This window comes from Ambystoma mexicanum, chromosome 4p (genome assembly GCF_040938575.1).
Source record: "Ambystoma mexicanum isolate Mex_15411 chromosome 4p, UKY_AmexF1_1, whole genome shotgun sequence".
Taxonomy (NCBI): domain Eukaryota; kingdom Metazoa; phylum Chordata; class Amphibia; order Caudata; family Ambystomatidae; genus Ambystoma; species Ambystoma mexicanum.
The window spans coordinates 138822684-138838631 of NC_090927.1; the positions used below are offsets into that span (position 1 = coordinate 138822684).

At 44.3% G+C, this 15948-nt stretch overlaps 1 protein-coding gene across 1 annotated transcript in view; it reads right to left on the bottom strand.

The window, feature by feature from the left end:
- The window catches only part of LOC138453075 (adhesion G-protein coupled receptor F3-like), a 124738-nt gene that overhangs the window by 12867 nt on the left and 95923 nt on the right, over positions 1-15948 (bottom strand). Inside the window, exon 5 of the mRNA XM_069605581.1 lies at positions 15546-15592. Coding sequence (XP_069461682.1) covers positions 15569-15592 — 24 coding nt within the window. The 3' untranslated portion in view covers positions 15546-15568. The remainder of the gene's footprint in view (positions 1-15545; positions 15593-15948) is intronic.

The following is a 15948-nucleotide window of genomic DNA, read 5'->3' on the forward strand; positions in this document are numbered from 1 at the left end:
TGCTCTATGCAACTCATCTGCTCTACGCAACTCATCTGCTCTACGCAACTCATCCGTTCTACGCAACTCATCCGCTCCACGCAACTCATCCGTTCTATGCAACTCATCCGCATTATGCATTCATGCACCCTACACACTCGTCTTTTCTATTGATTCATCCACTCTAGGCACTCATCCGCTTCATGCCCTCGCACGCACTACGGGTTCGCCTGCTCTACTCACTCACCCGCTCTACGCACTCATCCGCTCTACGCACTCAACCGTACTATGCACTCACCCGCTCTATCCACTCACCCGCTCTATGCACTCACTCGCTCTACGCACTCACTCACTCTACGCACTCACTCGCTCTATGCACTCACCCGCTCTTACGCACCCCTCCTCTCTTACGCACCCCTCCTCTCTTACGCACCCCTCCTCTCTTACTCACCCCTCCTCTCTTACACACTCATTCGCTCTTACACACTCATTCGCTCTTACGCACTCGTCTGTTCTATACACTCATCCGCTCTGCCCACTAGTCTGTTCTACACACTCTTTTGTTCCCTATGCACTCCTCCGCTCTGTGCACTCCTCCGCTCTGCACACTCCTCCGCTCCGTGCACTCCTCCGCTCTGCGCACTCCTCCGCTCTGCGCACTCCTCCGCTTTGTGCACCCATCCGCTCTGCGCACTCATCCACTCCACGCACTCATCCGCTCTATGCAGTCGTTCTTTCCACGCACTCATCTGCTATATGCACTCATCAGTCCTACAGAGTCGTTCGCTTATACGCACTCATCCGCTCCATACACTCATCCGCTCTATGCACTCATCCGTTCTATACAGTTATCCGCTCTATACACTCATCCGCTCTATACATTAATTCGGTCGGCACATACATCTGCTCCTGCGTTCTACACACTCCTCTGCACTTCTGCACTCATCCGCTCTACAGCCACGTCCGCTCTACACACTCATCCGCGCTATACACATCTGCTCTACACATACATCTGCTCTATGCGCTCCTGTTTTCTACACACTCTTCCATACTTACGCACTCATCCGCTCTACACAATCGTCCGCTCTACACACTCATATGCTCTATGCACTCCTGTGTTCTACACACTCCTCCGTACTTATGCACACATCCGCTCTACACAATCGTCAGTTCTACACACTCATCTGCTCCACACACTCATCTGCTCCACACACTCATCTGCTCCACACACTCATCTGCTCCACACACTCATCCGCTCAGCACGCTCATCCTTTCTACGAACTTCATCCATTCTAACGATTTCATCTGCTCCATTCACTTCGTTCGTTCATCATGGATTATCGATTCATACGCACTGGATCTGTTCAGTGCTCTCTATCTTTTTCATGCACTACTCTCGTCTCATGTACTTGAATCTTCTATCCTGTACTTTCCATTTATGCCATGCACTCATACAGTCGGAATCATCAGTCTGTGTACTCATCAGTCTCTTGTATTCATCTTTCCACCTCTTTTCTTTATTCAATTCGTTCGTTTTTGTTCATTTTGTCCATTGCACTCATTACATCCAATTCATTAATTTAAACTTCATTACTGTTTCCGTACAATTTATTCTTTTTATCCACTTTACTGCTTTGGTCTGCTTTACTTGTTCTATTCTGTTTGTCCTTTTAGTTCATATTAGCGAATATTAGTTGTCGATTTCTCACATGGATCTTGATGTTGTATTGTTATTTGTCTTATTGTTATTCAGGAACTAGTTGTTTGTTGGATTGGTGTCATTGAGCTGCTTTTATTCCATTTTGATTAGTTTGCGTACGGGTTAGTTTTAGAGGAAGAGCCAAGTTTTCACTAGTTTGCGGAATGACATTAGATCTTCTGTTAGGCGGATGTATGGTGGGAGTGCGTTCCACAGCGTGGGGGCCAAGGCTGGGAATGATGATCCGCCTAAGCTGACTGAGTTTGTTTTAGGTATGACTAGGAGGCCAGCTGAGCTTGATCTTAGAGGACGTGGCGGGTGATAGGGTTTTAGCTTGTCTTGGAGATATTGAGGTCCAGTTTTATGGAATGCTCGATGAGAAATGCATAAGGTTTTGAAAGTCACCCTTCGGGCCACTGAAAGCCAGTGCAGAGTCTTAAGGGCTGGGGAGATGTGGTCTCTCGGGCCAAGCGCAAGTAGCAGTTTGGCTGCAGCGTTTTGGGCCCTTTGAAGTTTATTCAGTTGGTAAGCGTGGACTCCGAGGTAGAGGGGGTTTGCGTAGTCCAGTCTTGATATAATAATTTATTGGACCGCGGAGAGTCTGTTGGGAAAGGAGAGATATGGAAAGATGCGCCTAAGAGTTTTAAGGTGGTATTGGCAGGACTTTGAGACGTTGTTGACTTGGCGCGAGAGTGTTAGGTCAGAGTCAAGGGTGCATCCAAGGTTTTTTACAGAGTTAGAGGGAGTTGGTGAGTTGCCCATGGCGGATGGCCAGGGTAGCGGGTGTGGGAGAAGTTCGGAGTTGCCACATACCATGATTTCTGTTTTGGAAGGGGTTAACAAGAGGTGGCTTTGGGTCATCCAGAGCTCTATGTCAAGGAGGCAGGAGGTGCGGTCAGGTCCGCAGTTGGGTTTTGAGTTCAGGAGTTTTAGAATTAGTTGAGTGTCATCAGCGTAGTTGTAACACAGGATGTTGTGTGAACGAATTATTGGTGGGAGGGTGGTCAAGTAGAGGTTGAACAGGAGCGCAAATAGGCATGCTTCCTGTGGGACTCCCGTGTCGACTCGTCGGGCTTGGGAGGAGTAGGCGGAGAGTATCGTTATTTGGTACCTATCTTTGAGGAATGAAGCTATCCATTTGAGAGCGGTTCCACAAATTCCTAGGGAGTGGAGGCGGTAAAGGAGGATTGAGTGATTGATTGTGTCAAATGCAGCGGATAGGTCAAGAAGGATTAATGCGGCGCATCCTGCGGTGTCTGCCGTGATTTTAAGCTCATCCCAGATTGAAGTTAGGGTGGTTTCAGTTCCGTGACGGGCTCTGAAACCTGTTTGCGCGGGGTGTAGGAGATTGTTGGCTTCAACAAAGGCATTTAGTTGGGAGTAGGCGGTTTGGTCAATGAGTTTGGCAAGGAATCTGGTGTTTGAGATGGGGTGGTAGTTTTTGGGCTCGAGAGGGTCAACGGAAGGTTTTTTTAATAGCGGTTTGACATGAACCGTTTTGAATGCGTCGGGAAAAAATACTTGTGAAAGGGAGTCATTTATGATGCATCTTGCGTGTTCTCCTGCGCTTGTAGATGCGGAAATTTCTTTGCGTGTTGTGGATCGGGCAAGGGTCTAGCAGAGAGCCGGATGGTTTGTGGGCAGAGAGAAGTTTGAGAAATTGGTTGGGTGATATTGGACTAAAGGAGTCGAATGTTGCTTGCGTAGTGGTCGCAGGCGGGGGGTTGGTCGGTATGGGAGGATCGTTGCCTGTTGGATGTAAGAGAGCCAGTTTGGTAGTCAGTGCATTTGTTCTTTCGAGAGCCGTGGCCTAAAAGTGGAGAGAGAGTGGCCCTCATTAGGACCCAGGCGTTAAGGGGTTTACGGCGCCGTAAACGGCGCCGACCCTTAACGCCTGATTCCAAGGTCCCTTTGCGGGATGGTGATTTTAACGCCTGCTTTTTGCAGGCGTTAAAACCCATGCCGCAAAGGGACCTTGGTGCTGATTACGCCACCGTAATTTACGGTGGCGTAATTAGCGCCTTTCCCCATTCCCATTATGCCCTATGGGGCAAAAATGGGAATGGGGAAGGGTAAAATGGGAAATGGGGATTTACCGCCCCACTCACCTTGGAATGGGGCGGTAAATCCGCCAACCACCATGGCGTAAACATAGTTTACGCCATGGTGGTAAGGGTACGACCCAGGCGGTAACTTACCGCCTGGGTCGTAATGAGGGCCAGTGAGTCGCACAGTGATTGTGAGGGGGTCAGGACGTTGGTAGTGCATGCCGGTTTGGTGAATTAAGAGATGATTTTGTGAAGTTCTTTGCTGGGGTTTTTGCAGTTTAGGATTCGGGAGTTGTAGTGGGCTTTTTTTGCTTTCCGGATTTCGGCCTTGTACTGATGAAGGTGTCGGGCCAAGGTGGCTCTGCTCTCTTTGGTTTTGTCTTTCTGCCATTTGCGTTCTCGGTATTTATATAGTTGTGTAGTGGTCTTCATTCAGGTGTGAACCATCTAGGGAACAGTCTCGGCAGGCCGATGGTTTGCAAGAGGGTGTGAGTCGCATTAGTGAGGTGTTGAGCCATGAGTCAAAGGCGTCGGGGTTAGTTGTTTATTGAGTTGGCAGGTAGGTGGAGGGGACTGGAGGAGTGCGTCAGCTAGATCAGGAACGATTATAAACTTTTGTACATCCGTTTTAACAATTTACACATTTTCATACAAAGATGTAAAATCTGCACTTTTGTCATACTAAAATAGTAAAATATACACAAATATTCACAAATTTAGCAGCAAGGAAAAAAGACTAAAAAAGAAAAAAAAACGGCAATGACAACAAGCACGGAAGCGAACAAGGAACTGACACAGACACAGATAATAATACTGGGAAGCAGTTTGAGTTACTGTGTTAAATCTTCTAGAGGCTTCTCACTCAGTAGATTTACATACTCTGGCGAGGTCGAAGATTCCTTGCTCTGTCACTTTGTTAATTTCTGCAAAGATGTCAAATAACATCTTTACTAACCAATAGTGACAATTGGGAAGACGTCATAAGTCAATGCCATAAATCATTGGTCAACACTGAAGACGTTGAATGAATAGACCGTTCAAGATGGCGTGTCCTGTGGCTTGAAAATGCTGGGCACAACATTACTAGATGGAATAAAGACTCAATGGAGTTTAATTCACACATTCTGCATCTTTGCAATTCCCGAGTTACACCCAACTTGGGACCCCCAACCTCCAGCGTTGGCAGACAGTTCAGCCGGAATTTTAGATACCAGCTGCAATAGTGGGAACTTGGGAACTTAACTAAGTAAGGTCTTAAATTAATTGAGGGTAGGTACACTAGTTCCAACTCAGATCCAAAAGATCTGTCGACCTGTCCCACCGTCTTTATCTTATTTTTGAAAACTCTTTCTGAATCTGAACCATCTAAATCGATTATGAAAGCGAAATTACTGCTTCATTTTTTCACTTTTTTCAGGAATGGGTTGGTATTTTGCTTTATATAAGTCACATATAAACTTCTGCTAATATACTGGGCACACCAAGATGTGAGACCCAGTTCGAGTCTGATTACACTTATAGGAACTGAAACTGGAATCCCCAACACCTGTTTTAAAATGTTGCCTTCTAGTGCATCAAAGAACTTCCTATTCGAGATGTTCATCAGTTCACACCCGTAGAGCATGATAGGCGAATCCTTGGCTTTATAGAACTCGATTAGCGGAACCAATGAATAGGCACATCGTTTGCTCTTTACCATTTTCAAAAGTGATAGACATGAGGCAATTCTTTCTTCAATTCGGGGAGTTTCCATTTCCCTTTGTTTCTTTACTGCGATATCGTAGCCTAAATACCGAATTGAATCGACTCGCTGGATTGAAGAGTTATTCAATTCCCATGTATACTCTCTGCCTTTTTTCTCACTAGTACTGACCATTAGATAAGATTTTGCAGTGTTTATTTGCAGCATGTTTTCTTTCAAGTATTTGTTTACCCCGTCCAGTTGCCGTTGAAGACCTGCATTGGTATAATCCATTAGAAGAATGTCATCGGCAAATGCAATGCACCTCAATTTCAGTCCCGACCACATGGGCACATATCCTCCGAACTCTTTGCTGGCCTCCCACAAGTCAGCCATATAGAAATTAAAAAGAGTGGGGGCCAGCACACAGCCCTGACGTACACCGTTTTTCAATGGGATTTCCCTAGATAATTTCCCTGCGATGTTCAGTCTTACTCTTGTGGAATTTTTAGAGTATAGCAATTGGAGCCTTTCTAACAAAGAGGGATCGATGTCCCATTTCAGCAGTTTGGACCACAGCCTGGAAATATCGACATTGTGGAACGCTGATGATAGATCCATTGCTGCTACATATAAGGTGCACCCTGAGTGAGACCCTACATCTGACAGATAAGCCTTTAAGGTGAGGCCACTAATTATTATGCCGACACCCTTTCTATAGCCAGTCTGCAGTGGGCTAAGTAAGTTGATCTTATTCGCCCAAGACGTTAGTTCCTTAAGTACCAGATTAGCAAAAGCTTTTGATGAAGTGTCGAGAAGCGAGATTGGTCTGTAGATCGATGGTTCTGCACGATTCCCTTTTTTTAAAAAAAATTGGAACAAATATCAGTTCTGACTAGGACATTGGACAAGTGTGGTCTGATGTTACTTGCTTAAACAGATGGAACAAAATGTCTGCCCAAAGGATATTATTGTCCTTGAATATTCCATTTGTTAAAACATCAGAGGCACTTGTTCTCAAGCTCTTTAACTTACTGATTATTATTTCTATATCTAAATGATCAAAAGCAAGGGATGGATATTGAAAGCTGCTTCCATACACTCCTACCATTACAGGACAGTGGTGTCAACATTATATGTACTAGAAAAATGCTCAACCCAACCTCCTTTACTTACTCCACTCGATTGAGTAACTGCCCGAGACTGATTTTTGTTGTTTAATGCCCACCAAATGGCTTGTGTATCTTTTTTAACTATTTTATTCAACAGTTCCTGATTGATCTTAATATATCTTTGTATTTTATGCGATTTGCACCAATTCTTATGCCGTTGTGTTAAGGTCTTTTTATATTTATCTTTCTCCTCCAACTTCATATCAAAGCATTTAGCTGTTTTTCTTAGATCTTTTTGCAGTATACGTTTGCGGATTTGAATTGTAATTCTGCCTTTTTTGATGGAAGGGAATATGTATTTGATATACATATTCCTGTTTCTTTGCTTCTTTAATCTGTCCAGTAGTGTTGGGAAATTTTGAGGTAGGGTATGAAAACGTTTGTCGCTATTGCTCAGTATTCCACCACTCTAGGAGCCCTGAGTAAACACCACTTGAGTTTAAAGAGTATTGGACAACCTTGTTTCCCGAAATTAGAGACTACCAGTGTTTTTTCACACATTAATACTCTGATTTCATCAAAGCCATCAATTGTCAGGGCTATTTCAAGGATTGCGTGATCGCTTGTATTTGTTTTAACAATTTCGAGTGGTCCAATTTGCTTTTGTTCAAAATGTTTAACAAAAATATAATCAATGACCGGCGATGCAAAGGTGTTAGACCACATGGGTAAATCTTTAAGACCCACCCCCCCATTCAGTAAGTTAGTTTGTGTAAAAGCCCATCTAGAAAGTCTTTTTGACCAGACCCTTCCGTTATTTGCTTTTCCTGGTTTGTGCACAGTAAGCATTACTCCCCTCCCCTGGTGCAAATCTTCCCACTCGAAATCATTGACCAAGCACTGACAATTGAAGTCACGCTATCACTACACCTACTTTTGGATTGACGGTTGACCAACTAACCAAGACATCTTCAATTTCATTCAAAGTCTCCTCCCGAGATGCGCTCAATGGGTTGAAGTATACACTGATCGCAAGCGCCAGAGAAATGCCTGGAAGTTTCCTTGTATCAGTAATCATTGTGAACAAGGTAGCATCAGAATTAGTTACCATTTTGGTCACACCTAGTCCTTAAGATACCTTTACAGCAGTGATAGGCCCTCCGCTTGGACTACCTATAATACCCTTATTTGCAAACTTGGACACAACAATAAAACCATCCCATACCTCAGCCATGTTTCCTGCAAAAGAACAAGGTTAAATTTATCCCACATCGCATTGGTTTCCCCATTCAAGAAGGAACTGTATCCTCGAGAGTTCCAGCAAGAAATATTCCCTGTATTAAACAAAGCCTGGTCTGCTTCATCCTGGGGCAGGCACGACTGAGGGAAGCCAACCCCAATTCGACGTCTCATGGTTCTGGGCAGCGTCACGCTTATTATCCAGATCAAAATGACATGTTACTTTGATCCTAGGTTTAACTGGAACAGAGACTTTTTCCTCTACTTGACGTGCATAATAGCATTTGAAGCCTTCAAGTAGTACAGCTTCTTGTTGATCTATCATACGTTTTTTCCATAATTCTTGTATGGAAATGTATTGCGCATTTCCCTAAATGTGCATAATGGAACAGATGTACGTACTTAATGTCTGCTGATGAAATTGAGCTCACTTGTTGAATAGAAGTAAGAAGCGCTAACAATCTGCTTCTATTAAGTGGAATATTGTGATCTATGTCACGTATAGATTCAAAAATTCGAGGATACTCCGTTTCCTTTCAAAAAAGACTTTCAGATCTTTCGTCGTGTTGCAAATTTTTCTTCAAAGGACTCACAACTAAGTCTGTTTCATCTTTCTCCCTCCGTGGTGTGATAACCCTGGTGAGTGTGTGCGCTCATTAGTGGAGGTGTATTTTTAGTCAAATCGATTAATGAGGTCAGTCGGCTGAATCACCGGACGCACAAACAGCGAACCCGAAAGTAGGTGTTTTGGAAGTTATTATTTGGAAGTGGGTATTTACAACATAATCTCCCGAGAGGCCGGACGAAGGCTGGGTCACGTGTGAAGTGGCTTCCTCAAATTGGAAAGACGTAACAAAGTCTAATTCAAATTCCTCACGTTACTTTAACGATACTGGACAAGGCAATATAGATTTTAAACTGTGCCTTGAAAAGGACCATTCTGGTCGAAACACGTGTCGGCAACTTCAGTATCGATTACAAAATATAATACAATACCATAAAAAATGCGAAGTGACTAGACTGTGCTATGTGATAGCGTGCGTATATGGAACACCTTCCAGCTATAGGTCTGTACTACACATGTTTGTAGTGTGACTAAGCAGTCAGACTTAGCTCATGTGGGGTACATTTGAGCTGTAGCATTGAAATTCATCAATACAAGTATCCAAATAACACTTACACTCAAGGGTTTCAAGTAAAATAATTATTTATTTATTTAACAATCAGTTTTAAATAAGCATTCTTTAGAAAGGGCAATGTGCAACAATAAAAATACACTTCAAGATACTTTCTCAGAATCAAGGCAAAGCAAGTAGATACTCTTTAGAGATGCTTCATAATCACATCCTACACCCTGAGGTGACTTCACTAACACAGTATGTTAGTATGGCATTTATATATCACTTTTGCATTTTGTAAATTCAGAGGTTGGTAGAAATGAAAGGTTAGAGGAAAGAAAAAAGTTAAACAGGTTCTCAAAGCATGGGAGCACTTTAAATCTTCCAATGAAGTCTAGATAAAAACCTTTCCCAGCAATATTAGTTAAAAAACTATTTATCACATATGAGGGACAGTAAGAATCAAAGTCAATGAAACAGAAGAGTCTGCGGGGAGCCAGGACAGCCAAAGTCAACTGGATCAAAGTCTATGGAGGTGAGGCACTTCTTAGATAGTAAAAGTCTTGCATAAAGTTAAAGAATTTGTTGAAGAAAAATCACGGTATGGCCACAAGCTTTTTACACTTCTGAAAGTTAGAGCTGAACTCAACTCTAGAAAATCAGCTACTGCATTTCTCTTTTTTTTTTTTTTAGATCACTGAGAAGAGCAAGCTACAGACAAAGAGTTAAGTACCCCAAAGTCAGAACAGTACCTTTGGTTATAAAATGAGGATCCAGCTGGCTTCTGTCTGGTTGTAGGGATGCAGATCCGGTGTTCCTGTGCCTCATTTGTGGGGACAAGAGGGAGGACGTCTGGAGGACTCCTGCACAGCATTTCAAAGGTTGGCAGCAGCTATGGGCGTTCGTCGGATCAGCGGTACTTCGCGGTTACAGCTCTCGGTAAACAGCACCACTGCGGATCTTGCACACCGGTTGTGCTTCCTTCACTCCTTGAGTCCAGCACTCTGGTGAGGTGACTCGAGCTTGGGTTGTCCTGCTTTGGGAGGGTCCTCAGGAAACTCCTGGAGCTTTTAGCCGGCTTACAGACGTTGCACTCTTATGGATTTCTCTACCCCTCGCACTCGGTTCCAGCAGCAGCAAAGAAGTACAGCCAGTTGTGAAGGTCTTCCAGAACAGCTTGTCTCGGGGTTAGTTGGTCCCACTAACTCAAGGGAAGAAGTCGTCATTTCCGGAGTTTCTCTTGTGGATTAGAAAGAGGATTTTCAGCACAACAGCAGGGATTCACAAGGGAGTTCAACAATCCAGGAGGATGCAGAAAGCTTTGTTTACGATTTCTTCATCGGGGTGTTCTTCCCAGTGGTCGACTCTGTCTTCAGTCCAAGAAACCTCACCTTTTAAGCAGGTTTCGCCCATTGATGCACAGCCTAACTGACACTCACACAGCAGGGTGGGACAGCCAATCAGGACTGGGTGCATTCAGGTTTCCATGACATCACAAACAAGAAATGGCAAAAAAAGAAGACCGGGCCATATTGACACAATGGTCACCCATGTGGATTCAGCTTGCGGTAGAAAAGCACAATGGTAGGAAAATGCCACCAGCCATTTAAAGTAGTGAGGGTAACATACATTTTCTTACGTGAGTAAGTTGGAAAAGGGGCTACTAAGTAACCCCCCAGCACGCCACATAAGATGGGGTGTGCTGGACCTACAAAGGAAAAAGGTAAGTAAAGTCAATTTCACTTTACTATTCTTGGGAAATGTAGTTAACCAGAGAAAAGGTTTTTAAACCTTAAGATAAATCTAAAGGATTTCACTGTGACACTGCACTGAGGGTGCTGTTTGTCACCATACAAAAAGTAGATGCCTATGGAGTGTGTCAGACTCCAAAACCAAAGCAAACACAGAATCCAAATCAGCTCAAAATACATGAGAGAGAAAAAGGGCTCACTCTCCCCAGGGTTGAAATTAAAAAGTCGTAAAGTCCTGCAAAAGAGCTGGGGGTCTCGAGGTTGAAGGGAAAAATAATAATTTCTGCAGATGCCACCAATACTGGAATGCGAGCTCACACTAGCTGACGGTGACAAGGAGTATGTCATAGGTTTTGCCTCACGCCAAAATCAATTATTCCACTATCGTAAAAAAGGAGCTATTGGCTTTCAAGCGGTCAATAGATAAAATTCAGGACATTCCTGTGGGCACAACGTTTATAGTCCAAAGTGATCACAAACCACTTTGAGAGACTCTTTAAAAGAAAGGACTGGGATGTGTATTGTCAGGGATAAGAAAATGGCTGATAGCACTTCAGGAATACCAATTTGATGGAGAATATGTTCCCGGAAAGTGAAATGTCCCTGCTGACTGTTTGTCTCATATGGTCATGTGTGAAGAGAATAAGCATGACAGGAATGAGGAAGAATGTGTTTTGAGTGTTGAAGGAGGAGTGTGTTAAAGGTATGAGCGAGGATAATGTTTTGATGAAGGTGAAGAGCGAATTGAAGCAAAGTGGGAGTTTATTGAAGCAGAGTGTATTGGGAACAAACTTAGAGGGGTTATTAATTGTGAGAGATGAGCTGCAGGTAGCTGGGGAGTATGTAACGAGAAGTGTGGAGATAGCCTATTGGGGTCATCAGGTCATCACATAGATGAAGCAAGCTCTGCATGCTGAATTTTGGTGGCCTGTGTGTGACTTTGAGGTAGAGAGAGTGGTAGCTGATTGTGTGTCATGTGCATTGAGTGAGAAAAGTCTAATGCTTAGGGAAAGCCCCATGACACGAGTGCATGTGCCACAAATGCCTGAGGAAAAGGTGGGCATGGATAACAAGGTGATAAAAGATTGTAAAATGTGGCCATGGGCCAGTCAAGCGGATTGGGAAAAAAGTGGTGTTGAGCAGGGTTGAAGCTCATTGCTTCTCCCCACATGTGACTATGGGAATGTCGCCGTTTCAACTGAGTAGGGGGGAGAAACCTAACAGTAGGTTGTGCCCCTGTAGATGAAAAGGGCGAGATGGACGTGGGAGAATGTGCAACAGGCGAGATCACATATCAAGGAGAGGCAAATAATCAACAAGATCAGATACGATGCGAGAAAGGCGGTCAAACAGAGAAGTGTGTAAGAAGTTGAGTGTGTGAGAGTTAGACTGCCTGGCCATTTGAGACGAGGACCCATGTGCTGGTCTCAACCATGTAAGGTTAATAGGGTCTTCCATAGATCTGTTATGGCAGAGGCTGGAAGGATGTGGAACATGAACAGGGTTGTGAAAGTAGGTGGAAGTGAAGGTTATCATGAGTTGGTCAAGAACCATCCCAAGTGGACGAGAGAGAATCATGTTGAAATGATGCCTCATCATAGATCCATCTGGTCTGTGAAGCTACCAGAGAAGTTCAGAGATTTTGTGTTGGATTGATGAAGGGGAGGTATGCAGTGTGCTGGCAGCTAGACTGACCTTGACCAATGGAATGGAATGGGGAGTATGCATGAGGGATCTAGAATGTAGGCAGTTGTGAGAGGTCGAGTGCATGTAGAGGGAGAGCACAGTTGCTAGCCTGCTCGTGGGCTTAATTGGAAGTAAAGTTAAATAAACCTACCGTTCCCCACCTCCAGCTAAGGCGTGGTTTCTTCAACTACGAATCTTCTCGGGAGGAGAGGATCTATGTACAACTCTTATTGAAGCCATTCACCATGTTGGGGGTTGACCTTGACTTTCATTGCGCTGGCCCACTGCGTCTCCTTGCCTACGCCGGAATGCCCCCGATCTTGGTTTTAGTGTTCATGCTTCCATGCCGGTTGGCTTGAAAACAATGTTTCCATTAGGGGACACTGACAGGAATTAGACAATAGTACTAAGGTCAAATTAGATCTCCTACTGCATTCCTAATTATCCATCTCTATTGATTATGAGACTTGGGGGCTACCAGAGGAACATGCTCAACAGGAGCGCTTATGCAAGCGATCAATGCCATAGCTTTATCGCAACGTGCTGCAATTGCAATCTTAAAAACATGACTTCCCCTGTATTAATATACTTATGTAGTTATGTACTCATCTATTTATGTATCTATTTAGTATTTATATGACATCAGCAGGTTCCTAACATTACACCATGGCAAACTCAATGGTCAAATGTATAGCTAAGTATGAAGCACACCCTCAATACTTTGTTTTTAATGGTGGCCCTGGCTGAGCTGCAAGGATATCTTGTAGCAACCCTGGCAAAGCTATGCATCACAAAAAGAAAGAGGCTTCACTACTAGCCCGGAGGGAGTAAAACAAAGTCAGCATACAACTTGAACTCAGTATTGGAGAACAGGTGTGGGATGTGCACGAAAGCTGCAACGGGAGCAAGGATGTGGATGCAAATGCAACTGTGTTCCCAGAGGAAGTAGGTAAATTGTGTGGTTTTGTGCCCCATATTGTGTTTAGGAGGGTGCCCACCTATGAGGTAGCCAAGATGAAACTAATTCAACAGGGAAGTGAGATTAGCATAGACTTAAGACAATTGAATAAGTATGTGATTGTGTAACGGCATCTTCTGTCCAAAATGGGTGAGATGCCCTGCCAGATTGGTGAGTACACAGTAATTAAGTTCTTAGAGGAAGTGTTCAAGTAAAAGGGGGACCCGGAAAGCTTGCTGTCTGAGAACAGTCCCCTCTTCGTAGGTAAAAGACGAGGACATCCGTGTATCATTCCCAGAGTGATGGGGCAGTGGAACGTGTGAACCAGTGCCTGATGGATGCTGTGCGGATGTCGAGTGTAAGTGGTGCGGATTAAAAAAAAGGCAATCAGAGAAATGGTGACGGGGCTGCATTTGTCTCCCAATTTGGGCGCAGGGTACGGACCATTTGATCTAATGAGAGGACGGAAGGGTCCTTTTGCATGTGCCCACCCTGGATGGGGTGAGCAGGGAAGCATTAGGGTAGAAGCCGGTGTGGTGGAGCAGAGGATGAGGGATGCGAAGTGTAGGTTGAAAGAGCGGCATGATCACCTTAAATGTGTTGAACCGTTGCTGGTGGAAGTTGGTGGCTTGGTAAGGGTTAAGAAACGGGCACATAGAAACCAAGGAGAAGTAGTGTTTGGAGAGCAGAGAGTGGATAGGGTTCTAAGGGAAGCTCTGCGCCTGGAAGTGGGACAGGTATGGCACCTCAACAGGTTGTGTAGGTTGGAGCACAGCTTCTCTCAAATTGTATTAGAAGAGGAGGTGTGTTGTGATGCTCTTGCTCATGCCAGTGTTCTCTTGGCACATGACAAGGCTGCTCTAGAAGGCTAATGACTGTTGTGTTCTGGAAGGCAGAGTGGCTGGAAGAAGGAGTGGGGATGGCAGGCTGCGGCTCACTGCACAGGGGCTTTATTTGGTGGAACCTTATTAAGAAGGAAAGTCCTTCGATTTGCCCAAAGCGCCCGCCTCCTAGGGAGCTTCAGATCTGTCATGAAGGGTGACTAAATGTGTGCAGTGACAGGGTCAAAACATGCAGACTTCCCACACTCGTGTGGTGACTACTCATTACCTGTTTGTGTAATGAAGAGGGTAAGGTAGGGTTGTGCTTTTTCCGGTGGATTTCCCGGGCTCCTGAAATGGCCCATAAGCGAATCATACAATTCAAGCTGTAGTTGTCCCCTTTGATGTAACATTTGTCTCTGGACTCTTATCTTTCTTTAAACAGAGCGATCTATCATTTCTTAGTTCATAGTTTACCCTCCTGCATCTAAGCCCATAATTGACCCTATTGAATGCGCAATGCAATCTTTGTGCCAGTGGTGATCATACTTACAGGGATGTGCAGTGTCAAACCACCCCAAAGACCATCCTGTTCTTTTTTTTAATACAGGCTGAAGGCAGATCTGGTATGACCGTTGGCACTTGGCTCTATAGTCTACAGAAATTGTGCCTGTGCAAGGCCCTCACAAAGAAATGAGTACAAGAGCTCCAGTTACTACTGCAAATTGGTACAGCTCAGATGGCCCTTCATTTGGAAAGATAATATAACCTGACTCATGCACTAGAACCCCTCTAATGGTTCCAGGTGGATTATATGATCACCTTGAAACTCCTATGCATCACCCCTGAGCCAGTAAAGGCCTAAAATGCCTAATGAAAGAAGTCCACTGTGCCCCATCAAGGGCCGTAAGAACTACCAACAAAGGCAAACTCTGGTCACCAAGGGCTAATTAAGGAAAGTGTGACTGAATGATGCAGGGTGTCGTTGACCCAAACCCATGGGGGCAATCTGCAGTGGACATAATACTGCACATGAACTTCAGAAAGTCTCTGAAGGCAATTCATCCAGTAAGCAGAGACTACTGCTCCTCCCAGCACCGTTCATGTGACTGCATGGTGTAGGCATCTGGAGTAAGACAACTGCCAGGTTTTGCCTCTATGTTGGACATCCTCACAGCCCTCAGTCACCCCTTCCAATTCCAGAATTCCCCACCCCCTGCTTGTTTACCCTAACTACCACTCCTTCTGACCCACTCACCACTGGACACTTTGAAGTGGGACGACCTGTGTTGCGTGGCACCAACATATCAATACATAAATACATTTGTTTGAGGATTATTTGAATTATACACCATACATGAACATGCACCATTAATACTATGTGCATTCATGGCCCGGCATGGTGAAAGACATTGCTTTGTTGGAATGAAATGAGATTTTTATGAGCACTTACCTAGGACAAGGGCAGTAGTAATGCTATGCACTGGAGAGTGTTGTATCCTTCGAAGAAAACATTGATATATTAGTAAAGACCACATGCAACAAAATGTACCAGAAAAAAGTCTTCAATACATATTTGCAGGCATAAATCAAAGACTGTCTCTGCCTTAGTATATGGTGTCATGCATCCACATATGTTGTGTCATCCAGGTCATAGATGGAATCAGTGATGATGTGGCATGATGCTGGCCGTTGAACGACAGCAATGTAATGTTATTAGGATAGCACATGATTGTGAAGCTAAGTGGTCTACAGCCATGTGATGAATCCAGGGTTACCGCAATGTGTTGGAAGACGGTGCCCGCCTCCAGGAACACATGCATTTTTACTATCATACTATGCCTCAATATTTAACA